Source organism: Abramis brama (assembly GCF_963993115.1).
Source record: "Abramis brama genome assembly, chromosome: 1".
NCBI lineage: Eukaryota > Metazoa > Chordata > Actinopteri > Cypriniformes > Leuciscidae > Abramis > Abramis brama.
Window position 1 is genome coordinate 7,381,706 of NC_139963.1, and position 21,704 is coordinate 7,403,409.

At 39.2% G+C, this 21,704-nt stretch overlaps 2 protein-coding genes across 5 annotated transcripts; both read right to left on the minus strand.

Annotated features, from left to right (window-relative positions):
* Window positions 1-1,814: 1,814 nt before the first annotated feature.
* Window positions 1,815-7,493, minus strand: LOC311096829 (inactive serine/threonine-protein kinase 19). Of its 4 annotated transcripts, none has more exons than XM_084136235.1 (6): window positions 7,153-7,493; window positions 6,698-6,843; window positions 4,073-4,308; window positions 2,289-2,386; window positions 2,119-2,207; window positions 1,815-1,985 (listed from the first exon to the last, which is right to left on the minus strand). In XM_084136235.1, exons 1-6 carry the CDS (start codon window positions 7,241-7,243, stop codon window positions 1,899-1,901), a joined length of 747 nt encoding a protein of 248 aa, XP_083992361.1. In that variant the 5' UTR covers window positions 7,244-7,493; the 3' UTR covers window positions 1,815-1,898. The 4 variants fall into 4 exon arrangements, with proteins under 4 accessions (XP_083992361.1, XP_083992359.1, XP_083992360.1 ...); XM_084136233.1 differs by having other exon boundaries at window positions 2,060-2,207; XM_084136234.1 differs by having other exon boundaries at window positions 6,698-6,846.
* Window positions 7,494-13,104: 5,611 nt separating this feature from the next.
* Window positions 13,105-21,704, minus strand: LOC311090332 (uncharacterized protein). The gene is made up of 11 exons (XM_084125594.1): window positions 21,282-21,704; window positions 20,853-20,970; window positions 19,927-20,158; window positions 19,297-19,570; window positions 19,043-19,220; window positions 18,859-18,935; window positions 17,011-17,191; window positions 15,925-16,173; window positions 15,682-15,853; window positions 13,640-13,776; window positions 13,105-13,539 (listed from the first exon to the last, which is right to left on the minus strand). The coding sequence occupies exons 1-11, from the start codon at window positions 21,555-21,557 to the stop codon at window positions 13,427-13,429; spliced, it is 2,007 nt and encodes a 668-aa protein (XP_083981720.1). The 5' UTR covers window positions 21,558-21,704; the 3' UTR covers window positions 13,105-13,426.

The window sequence follows — 21,704 nt, forward strand, 5'->3', positions numbered from 1 at the left end:
CAGCATCATGCTGAAAAAAATGATTGGAGAGGATGAGATGCTTACCACCAGATTCAAGGTGGATCTGTCCCGGCTCCTGCCCTGCAGAGACAACCTGGTCCCACACATCAACTGTGTCGACCACCGTCTGGCCAACTACAAGAGAGCAGCCACACCGATATTCTGGTGTCCCAAGCCCCATGATCCTGGCCAAGGCTGGGAAAAGACTGAATAGGGTACCCTGGAACCAGTGTGGTCTTGTGGACCTATCTTCCCCACTTTACTCACTGACTTGCTGGAGGAAACAGTCAAGGAGATGGATGGAGATGGTGAAGAAGACGAGGAGCAAGAGGTCAATTATGAAGACCTGCTGTATGATAAATAGACATCATTGCCCTTGACCTTTTGACATTTGATTAGAATAATTTTTTCTATTTCAGTTTATTCTAATGGGGATTTTCTATACCCTATATATATATATATACACATTAGACTATATGAGTGGTTTTCTCTTTTGTTTCAATAAATATAATACCAATATAACGGTTTGAATAGTAACTCCTTATTATGGGAGATGTTCATTTGGACCAACATGTGACAATTTTTCAAGTAGGGATCATCAAAATTTGCTTATTAGACATCATAAAGACTATAAAAATACAAAAGTTAGAAAACATACATCAATAGGGTCCAAAGGGGAGGAGTTCCAGTGATCCAATGTCACAGATTTTTTAAATTTTTTTGCACTTATTTGAGTTTTAATGCACCATACATCATCTAATCATGACAATCCTCATATCTATGAATTCCTCATGCAAAGACGAAGAGAAAATGGGGTGGATTGTGTCTGTAGGATGTATTGTTCAGATTATATGTAGATTTAAAGTTTTCATTTTTCACAGCCGAAAATCAAGCACGGACACAAAAGATGATACAAAAAATCACATATGGGACAATAATTTGCGTGGGGAACATCAAAATTACTTTTCTAGACACCTTAAGGATTGCAAAAAACTAGGTTAAAAAAATATACCTTTCGGGTGCAGGTGAACCCCCCCTTCCTACCCTACTAATTGTGTAACTATCAAGAGATCAAATGTAGTGGTAATCAGATACTTTTAAAAGCCTTCTGAAGTGAAGCAATGTGTAAGAAAAATATCCATATTTAAAACTTTATCGACTAAAATAACTAGCTAACAGAACTAACAGAAACGGCCATTCACTGCCATCATAAAGCTTGGAAGAGCCAGGACATTTTTTACTATAACTCCGATTATATTCGTCTGAAAGAAGAATGTCATATACACCTAGAATGGCTTGAGGGAGAGTAAATCATGGGCTAATTTAAATTTTTGGGTGAACTTTCCCTTTAACAGCAGGTGTTCATCACTAATGCACAATCATCACTTAATTATCTCATTAACTTTAACTCTGAGGGCCTGTTTATACAACACTGCGTTTTGACCGACCGTTCGCAAACTTTTGAAAACGGGTTTCAAAGTGCAAGTTTCTGAAAACGGTCTCTGTATAAACAACAAAAAGGTGAATCTCTGAAGACTATGATGTCATGCACATGCGTATTACGTGTTCAGTCTATAGTGTTTCATCGCCATCTACTGGCCTGGCAGCAGAATACAGCGTTTTTAGCCGTTTTCACAGATCTGTGTGAATGGGGATCATTTTGACAAAGTCTGTATATGGAAAACTCAAAGGAAAAACGTCTCCGTTTTAAGCATATCGGTGTCGTGTAAACGTACCCTGATTCAGAGTTACTTTAACACTAATTTAACTGGGGATTTTGCCAAAGACAGCAGACATATGAAAAAAAATTGCGGTTTGGCAAACTTTTATTAAATATATTGTGCACCATTCATTCTGCTGTTTGTAACCAAAATAATATGGCAATAAATACATCATACTCAATTCTGTACAAGGCAAGTGGGTGAAGCTGTTAGTTGATGTTTCCATCCACGTGTCGTAATAATGTCCCTGATGTTGTCTGTATGCTACAAACACACACAAAACAATAATCAGTCATCAGATTATAACTCATATCTATAGTCTCATACAGCGGTCTTACCATTCTACTAACTCTGCTCCGACTATATCATGAATGTGATACTTCATCTGGAGTTTAACCTGTGAAGTTGTGCGGCGTCCCTCAAGTTCAGTCTTCAGGATTTCACCGTATTTGGATTTCTTCACCATGCCCAGAACAGTTTTCCGCCCTGTTATAAAATCGGATATAATCCAGTAGTACTAGTTAAAGTGCTGATCGTGAGTCTTGTGGTAAACACACACACACCTACCCTTAATGAAGTACTTGATGAATTTGCCAGAGTTTGGGATTGAAAGCCACCAGCTGCCCGCGTCCCTCACCGTGAGGACGCCCGACTTCACCAGCTGCCTGCGAGACAGAAACCATCTTTAGATGAAGTGCCTGAGACAATGAACAACACTTGTGTGACAACTAGCTTGAAAATAAGAAACTATAGCTGAGTTTCCACTGTCTCTTTCGCGATTCCAAGCTCAAAACTCACGTTTCCACTGTCACTTCCGGGGCTTGATCAGGCCTCGTCAGGACTCCTCTGGGCCAATGGCCAGGGTTTTTTTGGCCCACCGAATACCTTGGTCCAAAGCGGGCCGACTCGGGCTTGAGTTTACCTGAGTCTGGAGACGGCAGCGCCGGATGATTCCACATACCAGCTAACATCAGCTTTAAAGGATAATTCCGGTATTTAGCACTTTGAGTCTCTTTTCTGGTTTGTTTTGGATGAACTAGAGTGGTGGACACAGAAATGTTGACGATGGGTCTGTCTCGACTTTTTGACTCGTTTAGAATCGCCTTTGAACGCTCAGAGTGGCTGGCTACGGGCATGCACGAACATGTCCTTAAAACAACCCTTAACGCTCGTTTTCAAAACTGTGCAACTCACCGAGTGGTTAGTGGTGTTCGTTGATGTTCCAAAACAAGTAGCGTAGCGAAATACAGTTTCTGTCGTGTTTTATTTGGCATTTTGTAAAATCCCATTGATTTCTGTAGGAGGACTCATTGCTCGTTGATATTACTGCACTTCAGACTCAAATATCGAGCGGAAGTTTATACGCGGTTGTGAGGTATCTGAAAAAATAGTTCCACTATAGCAAATAACACGGATTGAAATCATACATTGCGCCGATATATTTGTTTTTAATCATCAACGAACATCACTAACCACTCGGTGAGTTGCACTAAATACCGGAATTATCCTTTAAAGACTTTTAAAATCATTTTAGCTCAAAACTCACTTTCATGTTTGAATACCTTCTGTTTGTGATCCGATGTGGATTCTGATCACCGCAGAAATACTAGACAAAAGACTATGTGCAATAACCATTACCACAGCAAACATGGTAAATATGACCATGTGAAGAAATCAGACAAATCATATAGCCTATCACAATCGTGCTTTTATTTTATCTATCGTCTCTTTATACCGGACTGTCTGATATCCATATTTAGCTCCACATATGTCATAAAATAAGTTTCTCTGATTGGAAATATAACTTTATTGGGAGAAAGTGCTAAAAGCACCTCAGGTCGTATTTTTGGTGGCATATTTGTAGATTTCTAAATGTGATATAAATACACTGTCCTGTGCCTAAATAAACAGACACGACTGAATAAGTAGCTACGCGTTTCCTCTTTATTTTGTGAAATAAAGGTAAACCACTTTATTTCAGAGTGACTAATGTTTAGTCTTGACACAAATTAATTCATTATGATCAATGTATCACTTTTTATTGTAAACATGTGCTTGGGTTTTTAAATCTTCAAGTAAACCAAATGCCAACAAACGTTCGGTTTCATCATGATTGATTTGTGATCTCGTTAGTTTCCAGTGATTTCTTTCTAGTTTTCTGATAAAACTTCCATTTGTTGGTGAAATGAAGGGTTTGTGTGACGTTGTTCCAGAGAGGCGTGTTACGGGTGGGCTCGGTGCTCCAGCTTCGAGGCTATTGGCCCCGCACGGCCCGTTTAACGCCCCGGCTCGCACTGGCCCGATAGTGGAAACACGGCTAATGAACAACATACCAGCATTTGTGTCCTTACGTGATCTCAGAGTCCGTGAAGAGGAACTCCTTCAGCATCTTTTCTTTGTTGAAGCTCAGATCCGAGCAGCCGGGAATTAGTTTATCCAGGAACTTCTCCACAGTTTCCAGCGTTTCTCTTCCGGCTTCCCCCTGCAGGACTTTGGCTCTGTAGTCTTCAGCGAACACCAGAGCGAAAGCCTCCGAGTCGAAGCCCAGCTGGAACATCAACAGCTCGCCGCTCGCCCTCAACTCATTCTGAGAGGGAGAAACACAGCTAAGAGCTAGTCTGACCAGCTAGCAGTTAGCCAAGGGGTCATCAGGCTTACTTTTCAGATTCAAATTGGACCAATCTACCCGTTTGAGTGACTGACTTAAACCTCATCCTTCCCTCGGGTCCTTTTGACCTAAAACAAACTTTTAAAAATTGTTCATTAAAGGGGTCCAAGACCCTTGGACTTTTGTCGCACTTAAACCACGAATACACACACACACAAAAAAACTGAATGGATTCGAGGAGTTTTGTGGTTGAAATGTAAAAAAGTAACAAATCCTTCCCTCACGGGTCAATTTGACCCCCTTAGGAATGAATGTAATGTTTCAGTACACACAGAAACCCCTAAAAATGCTAAAAAGTCAAACTAAAAATGCTAAAACTTTATTAAAAGATTATTTTATTTTTTTAAATCCACAAGAGGTCGGCAAAGACACCCAATGTAAGATATTTTGAGCTGAATTAAAATGGTTATGCATGAAATTGTGAGTTATTTTGAATTTAAGTTGAAAGAATGTGCTTAAATTACTATTTATTAGGGGTGTAACGATACACGTATTCGTATTGAACCGTTCGGTACGAGGCTTTCGGTTCAATACGCGTTACAAACTGGACCATTTTTCCTGCCGAACAAAATTTAGTTTTGCGACCACCACAACTTTGCCCAACATCAATTGCCAAGCGTAATGAAAGCGGAACGAAACTGTGCTACTCATTATTTTATGCCTCACGGACCATTTATCAGTTTGGACCATCAATGTCGCTGCAGCGAGAGCCGATCTTGATCAAGCGACACTGTTTCTACACAGCGCTAAGAGATCCAGTGAAGAAAGCATTTGAATTCACCACAGAAGTAATAACATCGCTGCGAGATCTAGTGAGAAGCATTCAGATTTCTCCGTTATTAACTGTAGAGCTCTATTAGATCAAACAGCACTGATGTAGAAACCAGGAGAAACATTGTGCCATTAATGAATGTTATTATAGGTAACTAGTAAATAAGTCCACAGATCTACAACATTCACCATGGATTTACTGTAGTAACACTTACTGTAACCATGGAAGTGTGGCAGGAATAGTAAAATGCTTTCAAGTACGTCAAACATCTTTTCCCAGCTCTTCAAAACTCAAATATTATCATATTTAAATGTCATTTTTAATGTGATGACCAAAACATTATTTGTTCATCTTTCAAATATTACCCCCATTTATAAAACTAAAAGTTTCAAGATGCAGGAAAACTCACACTTAAAAATGGCACTCCTCTCTCGGCATGATCATTGACTACTTTCATTGCATGTATGGTTGCCTGTGCCTCCTGATAATCTGCTTGATCCGGACAAAGTTCCGGGTCAATTTCAAGGAACGTAATGTAATTTTTTAAACCAAAATATGTGCTCTAAACCCAAACAATAACCAAGGTGATCATCAATAGAAATATGTATTGATTCCACCAGGAAAGGTAAATCTGCTAAAAACCGGGTCATGGATGGATTAATTTGGATTTAGTTTCTACAATGAGTAAACTGAGATATGTATCTAAAATACATATTTAGGAATATATGGTGCATTAGATGCTTTTATGGAGATTTTTGGGGAATTTTACTAGCCAGGTACAATACCAATTCAAATTATCTGTTTTTACGAAAATCATCAAAATCTCAGAAAGTTTAAAGCTATTGAGCTACCAGTAATTATTATGTTACTGCCAATAAAAACTGGCATGCTGTATTTTCTTATATAAAGGAACAATTTGAAGGGTTAAGAGCATGACAATTGGAGACTTTAAAACTAAGGACCACCCTAATAACTAGCCTACTACAATACATTTAAAAAAATAAATAATTATAAGGAGCTGTTTTTGTTTTATATGCTAAGACACCCAGAAGATGGGTTAAGTATAGCTCCATCATTGTTCAAAGTAAGTTGTTTATGATTTTTTTTTTTTTAATCAAGGAAATTTCTCTGGCATTTCTTTCTTTTTGCTGTGTCGAAAATGTACCGAACCGTGACACCACTTTGTCATATCGAACCAAACCGTGAATTTTGTGAACCTTTACACCCCTACTATTTCTACTATCAAATCTAGTCATTTAAAAAAAAAAAAAAATTCAAAAGAATTACATAAAAAAAAATATATAAAAAGGACAAAAAAACCCCAACACATCATTTTAGGTCTTCGCGTCATTTTGATCCACGAGAGAAAAATGTTACAAAGTGCGAGGGAAGGATGAAGGTTGAAGTTATGACCAGTTTTTAAAGAAAAATGTGCTACTGGCCACATAACTTATGACTGTGCTAAGGTCATTATTAAATCATCTAGCACTGCGTCTACTTTGCGAAGATGAATGCTTCAACAGGAGCGGATCTCACCAGCTGCTTGTCCACGGAGGTTCTGTCGCTGTGTAAACTGTACAGCTGGTGTTTCAGCACCACTGGAGGGAGGCTGTCGTTGAAGAGTTTGCGTGGAAACAGTGTCATGAGGTCCTGCAAGCTCGAGCGGACATCAGCTGCTCCTTCTGCTGAACAAACACCTTCATTTCATTACTTACATCAGATTCACACATTTGTGTATGACTTCATTTAACCCGGTTTCACAGACAAAGGATTAAGATAGTCCAAGACTAAAACAAAAACAGTTGGAGATTAAACAACGAGTGATGCAGTGTACATAATCAGTGAAACTGATTGCATATATTCATATTTATATCTGGAGCCTAACAGAAGTAATATATTAAGGAGGACAGACGTTAACTGACACGTTACTTTATAATGTCTATTAATGTTAAGTGTTTTTGATCTGCGTGAGGGTAAATGACAGATCTTACCGTGACTGTCTCCGGTCACAGTGTCAGCTGCGGATCTGCGTCTCTTCGACAAACAGAAAGTGTCTGCGATCAGCGCTCGCTTTCTGCTCATTTCTCACTCTTTACAGAGATCATTTATCTGTTCTCACTCATATAGCGACTGTATACTCGCTGAGAAGAGCGCCTTACCGTCTATACATGACATATATCCCTAATGAAGAGACTTAAATCGAAACACAGGTTTGTTCTCAAGAATATATTGGTATATCTACTGTTGTAACTCGAGCTCGCATGTTTGTTCCACAGACAGCTCATCAAACGAGTCAAACACACACACCAGCTGACTGAGACTCTTCTTCGATGGTTACAGGATGAATGAGCGCGTCTGCTGCCCTCTGGCGGACTGTTTTAAAACAACACGCTCACACACAGATCTGATTGTTCCTTTATATATATATATATATATATATATATATATATATATATATATATATATTTTATTTTTTTTAATTTTTTTTAGAAGAAACCTGTGTTTCGAGCATAAGCTGTAAATCTCTCTCCAGCGACTGCGAGTTTGTTTGCGCGCCCCTTGTTTTAATTTCCCGGAAGTGATGTAGTCGAAGATGCGTATTTTACGTCATGATTGCTTTTTAATAATAAAACCGATGAAAAACTATATCTTTCAAAGAGTGTACCCAGAAAAAGGTGAATTGTGTAACCCTTTCTTTCGAATAATCTATTATTGAGTTCTTAAATTATTATTTTGAACATCTGTTGTTCCATTGGCTGGTGGACCGCTTGTGTTGCATCACGGGAAATTGTTCGCCACAAAATAAAACGAAACGTTTTTGCTGTTGTTGCTGCTATTAAAAGCTCGACTAACAGCGAAACTTTAATGTAAACACGCGGAAACATATGGAACGCCGTTGGGGACAATACTTATTATATGCAACGCGTGAAATTTGGACGCATTAACACGCACAGTTTGTACGCGTAAATACGAAGTATATGTTCGGGTGTCGCGTCAAACCGCACAACAGCCAATAGCGTTGCTCTATTTAGGATTTAATTTGCATTTGTGATGCGATGGCACGTTGCTGTATACATATATAAGGCTTGTTCGACTTCATGCAGCTCTGCGCAGACCGATCGGCGGCTGACTTGAAGCAGTGCATGCCGGTTAGAAATTTTGTCCGACTTGATCCAGCGCCGACGCCACGTGACTGTGACATGTGTCATCAAAGTACCGCGAGAGCGATTCGAGAGTAGCTGGAGAACTCAGCCAGCGCAGCTTCTCAAGAGCGGCTGCACTGGGCTGCACGAGGGCGGGTGACGACACAGCTGTTCCACCATTGGCCGGATTCACCGCATGACAACGATCACGTGTGTTGCGTGTTTATTCAAACACCTTTAGTTCCTCTAAAGCTCACAAATCAGTTTTTTTATAACAGTAAACACTCTTTTTATGTAGTTGCGATGTTATATTGTGTCATGTTTATCAAAATAAAACTGATTAAAAAACGTAGACTCCACTTCATTGATAGTAGCGTTGAACTTTATTCTTGTTCAAACAGACGCTGAATGAAGCAGTACATAAAGTATTTAATGAAAATGTCTCTGACACATTATTTGGCAAATATTGCATTTATTTCACTTCAGCTGTGGTAAAGTATGCAAACACCACGTGAGCGGTCACTACGGGAACCAAAAAGTGTCCGACTTCACGTCTCCGTTTGCAGCTCCTCCCCGCCTGCACGCCGCTACTCTCGCCGATCGGTTGCATCCAGCCGCAGCCGATGTCGAACACACCTATAAACATCAGACGACATTTCTTTCCGTGAGGGATGATGTGCTGTTAGGTAAGCAAATACCTATGCAAACGTCACACGTAACATTTGTTCGTGAATGAGATCGTAATTTTACGTTGGCATGTACATAGGCAAGCGTAAACCTTTAGAGTCAATGATGCATTTATACGTTGGCTGTGATGTCAGTGCTGTGTCATGCTGTGGCATCTCATCCCGTTTGTACTCATGCAGGTTTTTTGTCTCCGGTAACGTGGAAAAGTGGATTGCTCTCTACGATGGCTCTTAGAAATTTTTTATTAAACTGTCAAAGAACTTTTACAGACTGCATTCAGTTTGCATCCTCTTATAACAGGCTATATACACATGTACAGTGCTTAATTTGTAAAGTGGGAGGTCCCGGAGCGCAGATCCGGCGACTCAAAACGGGGGTTGGAGGTAACGGAACAAAACAAACAAAAAAAAAAAAAAAAAATTAAAATTACACTGCCTACGTAGCTTCTCTGCAGGGACAGCGCCAGAGAATTTTTAACGCATGTGCTGAGTGGGTGCTAGATTTGACGGAGAGCCGCGCAAAACTTGGCCACTAAATATTTAATATTCAGTTATGTTAATGATCACAATTAAAGTTTTATTTTTATTAAATTGAACAAGGGCAACTTTCAGCATTCAATCAAATAGGCCTATTCTAAAAGATGTAGGCTATTATTAATAATAATGTTATTTCAACACAATATCTCGTTATTTCGAAATAATATGTGTGCGTGCATCTGTAAATCCGGTGATGCGTGTATTGATTTTTATTAATAAACAAGTGTTTTCTCTAAAAGTGTCGAGTCGGCTGCAAAGATGAAGTTGACGATCGCCATCTCCGTGTGAACGCGCTTATAGAGAGAAATGCACATAAATAAGACTAATGGATTACATAATCAGAGAGTAGCCTAGCCTTTTTCTTTTTTCGTTTTGAATTATTTCGTTTAAAGACATTTCAAGCTTTGTGTATTTGATGTATTTGTCATGTCTGTGTGAGGCATACACTGAGTTTCGTTAAGTTAGGGTGTGCTCTAGTTCACGTGCAATGGAAGTGAGCGCGCGGGCGCCTCCGTTATATTTGTTTCGTAGGCCTATACAGGCAATTGGTTGATGAAAAATTGATTAAAATTAAGATACAATTTATACAAAACGAAATTCACTTTAAAGAAATGCTTTCTACAAAACAACTTCAACTTCAACGGTCAAAATCATGTCTGACCCGCTCCATGTCTCATATTGCGCATCCTATACCGTGCTGTTCACTTTTCATAAATCAACATAAATGGAAAAAAAAATAACATTATAATATTTTAACAAATATGAAACTAAATGCGCTTTTTTAATGGCTAAAACAGTATAGTAGGCCTACATACTTTGTATTTGTACAAATTTCTGCACATTAATTTAATTCTGAATTTTGCACACACAAGTTGAAAGGCATTTGTTCAAATCAAGTTCACGGATAATTGTGCGTGCATTTATTAATCATTATGATACTAAAATCCTAACAAATAGGCTATGCTATGTACAAAAATCAGAAAAGCCCAAATCAGAAAAACAAATCAAATGAGCCCAGAATATGAACGCAATTACACGTTAAGCATTTTCCTCCCATAGAAACCCATTATAAGAACGCTTAATGTGGCTTAATGCAGATTAGAATGTCCCCTTATTATGTCGAAATAACGAGATATTATGTCGATACTAGGCTACTGTGTCCACCGTGGTCTCCTTTTTGATCAGCGGAAACGATTTTTGCTTGTTTGGGATCTGACTGTCCAGCGTATTTGAAAAAGTTAAGCAAACTTTCCTGTCTTTTTGACATTTTTCCCCTGCGTGAAACGATCGAGGCTAACAGCAATCTCAACTCGTACAACAAGCGCGCAAGTCATGTGTCACAAACATTGAACACTACACAAACAGTATTTATTTATTTATTTTTCATTTAGGCAATTAATTTTAGTGACACAGTAGGTGCCGGATCCAATAAAAAAAGGTGCCGGATCCAATGTCGGAGGTGACGGAACATGTTCCGGCGTGTTCAGGCTCAAATTAAGCCCTGTGTATAACATATGTTAACATATACAACATACAACACTGGATACGGCCATAGGGTTTAATAATTAGTGAGGTCCAGGGTGGGGTGTCAATAATTATACATAATAGTGCCAATAAATGCCATAAATCATTCAACTTTAATAAATACAATGACTAATAAAGTTAGCAAAGGCTAAATACTAAATACTGTGGCTATTGTTTTTTCAAAATGACTGGAGTAATCTCCGAGTGGGCCAGCATCAATCTGGTATGAGAGACTCTGGAATGCTCCTTGAAGTCGGGATGTCAGTTTGACTGGAAATAATTAATACACATATACTGTAGGCCTATGTATACTGTATATGTCAGATAAAAATAATCTAATAACAACAATATATTGTAACAATCACAAATTTAACAATTATATTATAACAATAAGGCAAATACAAAAGCAGAAAACAAAGCACCAGTAGCCTATGACAATTTACAAATCTTTATTCAACATTTAAACACAGACACAATCATACGACACATAAACATTACAGAATCACTACAGCAGGCGGACCACGTAAACTGTGGGGCAGCCAGTCCAAGTCCAAGTGTAAATAGCAACAGTTGTGGATTCAGTAGACATTTAGATGCTATTTACTTATAAATAGTGACAGATAACGTTACTATTTGCTCATCAGTATTGTTGTGCATTAAACATCCTGCAATTTAACTGACAGTAGATTATTAGATTTATAAAACAATATTAAAATCATGGCAACTTATTGAGATATTAAAGACTAGAGCCACCCCTAACCTTACCCTAAATGTAACTTTTATGAATTAAAATGAATTTTAAGTCAAATAAAAAGTCATTTTTATTGAAAACAATTTTGCGTTTAATAACTGTAAAGTTATTAAAAAAAAAGCGCTGTCAGTGGGAATAGAACCCCGGTCTCCCTTTACACGTTTCGCCACAGAAACCGCTGACTAAAGAGGTGACTTTTTTCCACATATAGGGTAGACTGGCCTAGTGTAATTAGTTCTGCCAACAAGTAGGCTATTTGCAGTGGTCCAAATAGACACCTCGAATGCATTAACCAGAGGGGAAATAGGCTATGGTCGTTGGATCACAGAGACCACTCACTTTTCCTACAGGACAAATTCCTTTAACGTTACAAAAGAATATAATGTTAATTCATGCAGTCATTGAATGTATTTAATCATTGACTCTAAATTATCACCAGTTTAACTAAAACAGAAAAATTTGTATGTCGCACATCAAATAAGACTCAGAAATATTACACGTTCAAAAATGTCATGTTTACACGACGAAAACGTTCGTATAGAAACACGTAACAAAAAATACACGGCCAAAAATGTTGCGTTAAGGCGATACAAACGATCGTGTCTTTAAATAACATGACAAAAAACTTCGCGTTTAGACGTACAAAACGTTCGCGTTTACACGGACCAAAAAGACGCGTACAAACTGTGCGTGTTAATGCGTCCAAATTTCACGCGTTGCATATAATAGGTATTGTCCCCAAAGGCGTTCCATAGTAACATGAAGCTTCATCTAGATGCCGTTGACTCGTGTGGAGTGACTTTAGTGCACCTCACCGTCACTGAGACTCGTGTTCGCTGAAGTGACTCTCCCTCAGACTCGCTGAGGAACTCATACTTACCTGGCAGGAGAGACACCATGATCACGACGGTGGTTCACCCAAGGCGAGACTAAGCCATTGCATTTTCGGCTTTGTTGACCTTTGCGAATTCCCCAAATGTGGGAATCTCGACTGCATAATTTATGGTAGTGGGGGACTGCGTTCGCGCTCTCCCCTGATCACGTAGTTAATATAAGAAATGAATATCGGGAAGTTCTAGCGATGATTAGAATATAGTGCGGTAATTATTGTAATCGTTTCATTTAATTAGTGTATCTTCTATGGTTAAGCTGTGATAGATATTTAAGCCATCTGATTGGCCGAGAATCAACAGTTACCATACACTCGAAACATGAATGTTCATCGAGTTACTTTTTCTTCCCTGACACCATGATCAATTGCACAAGAGTTGATATCAATATTATAATAATATATCTTAAAGTGATGGAATGTTCAGATCAGTTTATTGACGTTTTTGTTCGATCTCGTTCTTCAAAATGAACGTATATTTATTTTAGAGTCAATTCGTGACAATCTTTATTCTGTATCAACACAATCATCCAGTGTTTTACTCTGAAATGTAAAATATAAAAAAATAAATAGTAAAACCAAAGTGAGTTTTTCCACCCTGCTCTCTTTGCAGGACTTTAGTGAGCTGGTGCTGGGGTTTCCTTGGAAGAAGTGTCCGAGTCGGGAGTTTCCGGATGCTTCAGGGCAGTGCTTCGGGTTCAGACCCCGCCTTGACTGAACCGTGACACATGCCTGTCAAGCTGAGCACAGGTCCTGGGGCACTGGGACCCGCTGGACGGCATCCACATAAGGAAGGGGGTCATGGACGATCTCCTCGAACACCAGTCGCATCAGGTCTAAGACATAGCCTGTTGTGTGTGAATCGATAACAGTTACATTTAGTGCCTATACAATTGCACATTTTGATTTGTTGTTTGTAATAAAAAATATATATGTTTTTAAACTTACAAATTGTTGGCTCTGTCTTCACTTGTTTGACCCTTTTTGCCTTTGGGAACACGAGTCTGTTCATCCTTTTCCCCATGGCTGTCTTCCGTTGAGGGCGCTCAACGTTCTCATTGAAGTGCATGGCTGCAAGGTACAACCTAAACCAGACGAGAAATTTCGTAACGCAATAGCGAAAGTCTTCTTGTATGCACACACTCCTGTTAACTCACAGCAAAAGTATTTGCTTAACCTGGATGCCGTGTCAAAGCGGTCCTATATAAAGCAGCGTATTTTTTCAGTTGTTTTCAATGGGAGCGCCGCGTTTTTAAAACGCCATGAGCGTAACAAGGTTGTTTTTTACAGGTCGACGAGAGTTGAAGAATGTTCAACTTTGGGTAGAACGCAGCACTCGTCACTAGCCGCGTTTCCATTACCCTTCAAATTGTGCAAATTGCGAATTGAAAATACACCCAATGGAAACACGTCAATTTCACAAAAACTCCCATTTATCGCATAAAAGTTTTTATGCTCGCATGAGGGGGTTTTTCAGGCAATTTGAAAAAGAAATATTTTGCAAAACTGCAATGGAAACAGTTTTTGCGCATTTACAGTCACCTGACGTAGATGATGCGGTGTGTTTGGACAGAATACGAGACAGAGTTCTTTATTTAATTCTTAAAAGACAAAATAATTACAGGAATAATGGATTCTAAACCTCAGATAAATGCCACAATCAAGACCTCGAAGCAGATATGAGGGAGAAACACCCAGAAACTCCTCATATGAGCTCACAGTAAAAGGGTCTTTCCTTGCCAATAATGCTTGAATAACACGCCTACGTTTCCTTCCATTAATAATAATAATAATGTCTAGTGCGGTACGTGGCTGTGATATATATATATATAAACTTACCAACGTCTGTTGCCATGATTTTTGGAATGACTTATCAAAAAATGACTTAAAAAAATAAAAAATCTGTGTACAATATGTGTGAAATGAGATACTAGTAACACTTTCGCGGATATTCCGTATCATAACAAGCAAAGCGAACTCACGTGCGCTGCTGAAACGCTCTCAAGCACCCATAGCTAGGCGTTTTCAGTAGAGCCTAGCGCTTTCAGCTTTGGCGGACACACGGCCTAAAACTGAAATGATTTGCATTTTGATGACCGGCAATTAGGCCTGATGTCTCCAGACCGTTACTGTGTGTTCACACCAAATGCGAATAGCGCATCAAATTCACATCTAGTTGGACGCTTGAACATTTTGAATTAATTCGCGCATCCAGAGCGAAATTGACGCGCGTAAAAAGCAAAAGTTTGAAGCGAAATTGACGTGCGTCTGAGGCGGAATCCGCTTGTCTGTTTGCAAGATGGCTGATCATGGTTGATCGAGCATTCATCGAGAGAGTTGCCGCATCGGAGCGAGGATCACCCTTCAACTACAGGCGCGCTATCCCAGCTGCAGAGCACCTGTCCATCTGTCTTCGGTTAGAGAATGTATATGAAATTTTAAATACAGTATATTAAATATTGAAAAACTATCAATGCTTTTCAAACTGTGGTACGGATACCACTGTTGGTGCTCTTTCTAATGATACTCACTAGTATATACTCACTTTCTAGTGATACTCAGTTACTTGTTGTTGAATATTATATTCTGCTATATTGCTATACTCCATTTTGAATGAGTGACTCCGGGTGGGAGTTTATCCCGTCACTTCACCACGTGACAGCAGCAAGCAGGCTCCTGATTGGTTAACGCGGCGCGAACAGACGCCAAAGTTCAGATTTTTCAACTCAGGGGTCAGACGCGGACACGCTAAACGCCTCATTCGCGCCGCAGGATCTCCAGACGAGCGTAAACGCGTCTTTACATTGACTTAACATTGAAATCCCTCGCGCCAGACGCTCTGTTCGCGTTAGGTGTGAACGCAGCATTACTCATGTCTCACACCTTCACTGAACAAAACCAATTTCTGCAGATAATTTGTCCCCCCATTCACATTTGCCTTTATAAAGACTTGTTTTATGCATGGTGGGGTTCTTCTGGACTGTGCATACCTGCATAGCATTCCAGTGAAGGGGAAAACAGCATTTTTTGGAGCAAACCTCTGGATGACACCGTGGAACGACTCCATAGTTGATGTTTGGGAATGATGGCTAAGCTTTGCAACATCAGTAAGGAACCGCTTGTTGGTTAGGACCTTGTCAAGTCTGTTCAGAGCGGAAGAACCTAAGAGAAAGCGCATTTAAACTGTAATTTAAAACCATGAATATTGATAATCATTGCTTTAGAATACAGACCTGGCTGAAACCACTTGCTACGGTCCTTTGAGGCCTTTGGTTGATGTACACACTTGGGGAAAGCTGGGTCAAAGTGACTGTGGACATCTTGAATGTGGTTCGAGACGGACTTCCACTTCGCCACCTTTTCTGCCCTAGAGACGGAGCTCGTGGCACACCAGTACAGGTGGTTGACGATGCTTTTATGCCACTTTCTCACCAAAGCACAGTCCTTGTCTTTGCCGATTCGTTCCAGCTTCTTTGACAACCCTAATGAAACGAGTTTACATACCAAAACATGGATATACAAGATATACAAATTGTTGAGTGATCATTGAGCTTATGCAAAAAGTTAAAAACTTAAGGTGAGACACGGCAGGCAAAAACATATTTTTTTCATGCAGTGGTCAGTTTTGAGATTTTGGGATAGTTTACTCCTTCAATATGTGTTCTTTCAAGCTGCTATAAAGAAAACGTTGAAAATATTCATTAAGATGTTTATTTTATTACATTTTGTTTACTTGCGGCAGTAAGTTTCTCTCGAATTTACCAAATTAGCATTCTCCAGTATAAACATCTCAGCCTACACTTAGCAGTATTCTGAAGATATTTTCAGAGGGATTTGTTAATAAATCATTCCTGGCCTGATTTATGTGACATTTTAATAGAAAAAAATATGGCGAAAATAAAAATTTAAGGCTATGGAGAGTATATTTTGATTAACTAGGTAATGAAAGCATATATCCTGAAATCCCTCTGAGTTTTTATTTTCATCTTGTGTGTAAACAAAATGAAAAAAGAATTTTGCACCCGGCTTTATCATGTGTTCTGATCTATCTACCGAAAATATATGCAAAATCGTGCATATTTAATGAGATAATTCCTAATTTGCATAATTACACATACAAATTTCTAAAACTTGTAATACATTTTTTCTATATACTTGTGCAAGTAATCAACTGAGGAAGTTTCATGGTGATATCTGTTATTTTGAAATGTTACCCTATTCACCTGTAGTGTCTCGCCTTAACTAAAAAGTTTTGATAACCACTTCACAAATGTGTTCAGCAATCAATGTCTTTATAATGTATAAAAAGGTCACATTACCTTTTGCTACATGCCAAACGTCGTAGTAGTGTGGGATTTTACGATCTCTCAGGAATTTTTTGATCTGAGGGTGACGATCTGTGATAACACAGTCCAACTTCACACCACTTCCATGTAGGAGGTCCAAGCTTCTCATTAGACCCTCCTTCTCCATGCATGAGCTTCCCCCCACCTCGCTGCTCTGTGTAGAAACACACACACACACAATGGGTATCCATGAACTTTCTTCCATTCTGTAACATAACTGAGGATTATGTAAGTAGGTTTATGTTCACAGAATTTTAGCAGCATGACTCGACGCTTCAGTTTACGATCAAGTGCGAGATAAAATGTAAAGTAGCTAACAGCGAAAAAATAAAAATAATAATAATCCCGTGTTTTCGTTTCGGTCGGGATTAGAGTCAAATAAAGGTGCTAGCGGCCTAGAAGCCCACATAAGGAAAGTAAAGGCTACAAGAGAACATCAGGAGGATTGAAATAGTTTTTTACTGTAATACTGTAGTAGATTTTTTTTTTTTATTACCTATGGCCATGAAAAGAAAGAGTGTCACGTAAAAGGTGTTATAAAAGCTAAACTATTATAATTTTTTTATTATTCTATTGTTGCGGCCAAACGTTGAATGGAAAGGATGTATTACTTTATGTATTAAAGTACAATAACTTAGTTGCAAGGTTGTGAATGCATTTGTCAAGTATTTTTTGATGCATTCACTCCCAACCACGCCCCCACCCATTAACCACGCCCCATCCATTATCCACACCCCCACCCATTAACCACGCCCCATCCATTAACCACGCCCCCACCCATTAACCACACCCCACCCATTAACCACGCCCCCATCCATTAACCACGGCCCCACACATTAACCACACCCCCAAACCACGCCCCCACCCATCAACCACGCCACCGTCTAGATCAGGGGTGTCCAAACTCAGTCCTGGAGGGCCACTGTCCCTAGTAAGACCTTGATTATCTGGTTCAGGTGTGTTTAATTGGGGTTGGAGCTGAACTCTGCAGGACAGTGGCCATCCAGGAGCAGGATTGGACATCCCTGGTCTAGATAGATAGATAGATAGATAGATAGATAGATAGATAGAAAAAAGATTAGTTAGAAAGAAAGAATGAAAGATTAGTTGGAAAGAAAGAAAAGTTAGTTAGAAAGAAAGAAAGAAAGATTAGTTAGAAAGAAAGAAAGAAAGAAAGATTAGTAAGAAAGAAAGAAAGAAAGAAAGATTAGTAAGAAAGAAAGAAAGATGGATTAGTTAGAAAGAAAGAAATAAAGATTAGTTAGAAAGAAAGAAAGAAAGAAAGAAAGAAAGAAAGAAAGAAAGAAAGAAAGAAAGAAAAAGATAGATTAGTTAGAAAGAAAGAAAGATTAGTTAGAAAGAAAGAAAGATTAGTTAGAAAAAAAAATAGATAAAAGATTAGTAAAAAGAAAGAAAGAAAGAAAGAAAGATGGATTAGTTAGAAAGAAAGAAAGAAAGATTAGTTAGAAAAGAAAGAAAGAACGATAGATAGATAGATTAGTTAGAAAGAAAGATTATTTAGAAAAAAAGAAAGATTAGTTAGAGAGAAAGAAAAAAATAATGATTTGTGAGAAAGATTAACCATTTAACCACGCCCCCAAACCACACCCCCACCCATCAACCACGCCCACCGTACTCTTTTCTGAAAACTAAAATATGGTCACCCTAGCACACACACACTTTTCTAACCATTTTGACCACATATGTATAACATTGATAAGACAGATAAATCTACTGACAGGGTTTCCAATGACACTTTTGTCAGTACCACTTGTGTATACGCATGTGATGTATTGCGTTAGTCCTAATGATTTCAAATACCTGCACCAGCTGTACATCTACGATTTCATTGGCCTGCACATCCATCATTGTGTAACTCCCATACTTCGCAGAATATCCTACAATGTAAATGATTTTACAATAAACATACTCACTGTAGGGCAACACATCACATGCAATTGTTGGTATAATGCAAACACATTCAAACGGAAAGAAAACTGAGTACCTGGTGAGTCTGCCCGCATATCACCCCCGAGAATGACGTTTTTAGCCTTGCTCAGCATTTGAAACTTTTTTGATTGCCATTGAGTCCAGCTGTGGATTACAGCCGGCTCCAGAAACGTCCTGGCATGTCTTCTGAAGGCATCATGAGTATGTGTTCTCAGCCGCATTGCCTCAAACATCTATAAAATAATTAAAAGGACATCATTTGTGAAGGTTAGACAAACACATTACGCAAGGGGACAATGATCACGGTACCTTTTTCATCTTCGGAAATGAAGCTCCACAAAAGTAGATGGCAGCAGACAACTCGAGCGACCCGGCAGGGATGCTCCCGATCACAGGCTGGCTCTTCCACTGTCTGAAGAAGCGGCAGTGCGGGCACAGCTGGTCGATGACTAAGAACGACCCTCTTCTGCGGGGTCGTACATCACAGACCCTTGCGCACACAGGGCAGGTCTTGAACAGGCTGAGGAGGCATTGCTCAAAAACAATGTATTTGGCATCGCCATAAGATGACACTGGTGGTTCACTGGTGAAACAACAACATTGTTCATCTCAGTCAAAAATCCAGTGCACAGTCTGATAACAGTCACAGTTTACATGATATCGTGTGTATTTCAGTAATTCAAATTAAAAGGTGAAACTAATATATTTAGTATGTATAACTATATACATATGCATGATTATACTTTTCAGAGGGCCGACATTTGTGTATTTAATTATAATTCTTTTTTATTACTATTGATTTCATGTAATATTCTAATTTTCATAAGCTGTCAGCCATAATCATCAGAATTATAAGTTTTTGCACGATATTCTAATTCTTCGAGTTTCACCTGTGTGTAAACAACACTGCTGCATTGTGAGAGTTGTAACTTTGCTTACAAAAGCAGAGATGATTCTGTCTCCGTTGTAACTGACTGTGTTGAATCTTGAGGGTCAGTGCCTACATTGGAAACATCCTCCCACACCTCCTCCTCCTCCTCCTCCTCCTCTTCTTCCTCCTCCTCCTCCTCCTCTTCCTCCTCAAATTCAAGGCGTGGTCTCTTTGCTGGCCTCTGGCCTCTAGCATCTGTTCCTACTGCCCCACTTTGGCATAGTACTGTCGTCTGTATGCCTACAGAGGGGGGAGGGAGGGGAGGGGAAGAGACAATTATGACGCTTTTCCACTGCATGGTACGACTCGGCTCGGTTCGCTTTAGCTCGGTTTGCACTGCAGTTAGCACCGCTTCAAAGTGGGTGGGATTATAGACTGATCGTTATAGTTGCGGCAACCAACTATAACCAACGTCTGCACTTCGTCCACGTTTTTTTTTTTTTTTTTTTTTCAAGCAAGTCAAGCAAGTAGTTTAAAAACAGGTGCTACAGCGGATAATATTGATAATCACGATAATTTTGGTCACTATTATCGTGATATGAAATATCCATGCGTCCCATCCCTATACCGTACCGTACAGTGGAAAAGAGTTGGGTGTCTGATGGACTGCTCAGTGCCTAAATACAATTTAATGCAGTGATACAATAGCATAATATATTGAAAAGGCATATTCAACACACAATTTACTGCTCTCAGACATATTTTTGGTATAAACCCATTCCTATCTTTTGACCAAATAATTTGCACCAGTCTCTCCCGCAAAAGATAATTAATTTAATTGAGACTAGACCAATTGCTAAATGTACCCAGTCATCATAGTAAACATGCTTGGAAACACTCCCTTGCTAATACCAGTCATAATGCTACACATGTAACAAACACACACACACACACCTCTTGTATCTCTAAACACAATAATGATTAGAGAGGACACCTTTGCTTCGTAGGTGAGGTCTCAGTGTTGTTGCAGAGAGCTGTGTTCCTCGCGATGCCAGTCTGGGAGGATCTGTTTGGCAGAAAGCGTCTTTCGTGCGTTGTGATGTAACGTTACTCTGAAATAAAAACGTGCAGATAAATACAGTGCATCTAAACTACTAATGAATAAATATTTCAATTAAACATTTACATTTACTCATTTAGCAGACGCTTTTATCCAAAGCGACTTACAAATTAGAACAATATAAGCAATTAAACTGTACAGTAGGATAACAATGCAAGTGCTATGACCCTTCTCAGTTTTAGAATAGAATAGAATAGAATAGAATAGAATAGAATAGAATAGAATAGAATAGAAAGTGTTCCAACCCGTCACACTAACTGTACCTGCTAGACAACTATAGCATTGTTAATAACTATTGCTTACAGTTTGCGGTGTTGATGTCAACATGGTCGGAACAGCCCCTCTCTTCAGAAGTAGCCGCGCAGAAAAGCCTTCTTGAAACTGCCCTAGGTTCTCGAAACAGTCCGGGGTGAAGTGGTTCGAGCATACTGACAATTTCACGTTGAAGCTCACAGGGATCTTGTTGTATAAAAACATCAACCATGCCCGTTGAATGTTTGGTTCCTTGGGAAGACAATGAAAAGTGCCAACAGCATTCCCTGTGCAGCCGGGAACACTGCAATAACGACCGTGACTCATTTTCAAGATCCTTTAAAAACGTCCAAACTTTCTTATTTGTAATTCCAGAAGCAGTAAACATAGCGCGCCGGCTAAACCTGGATACTATTGGACCGCACGACCACCATTGATAGAACTTCCTGGACCCAGAAAGTGGGCGGTGTGTAT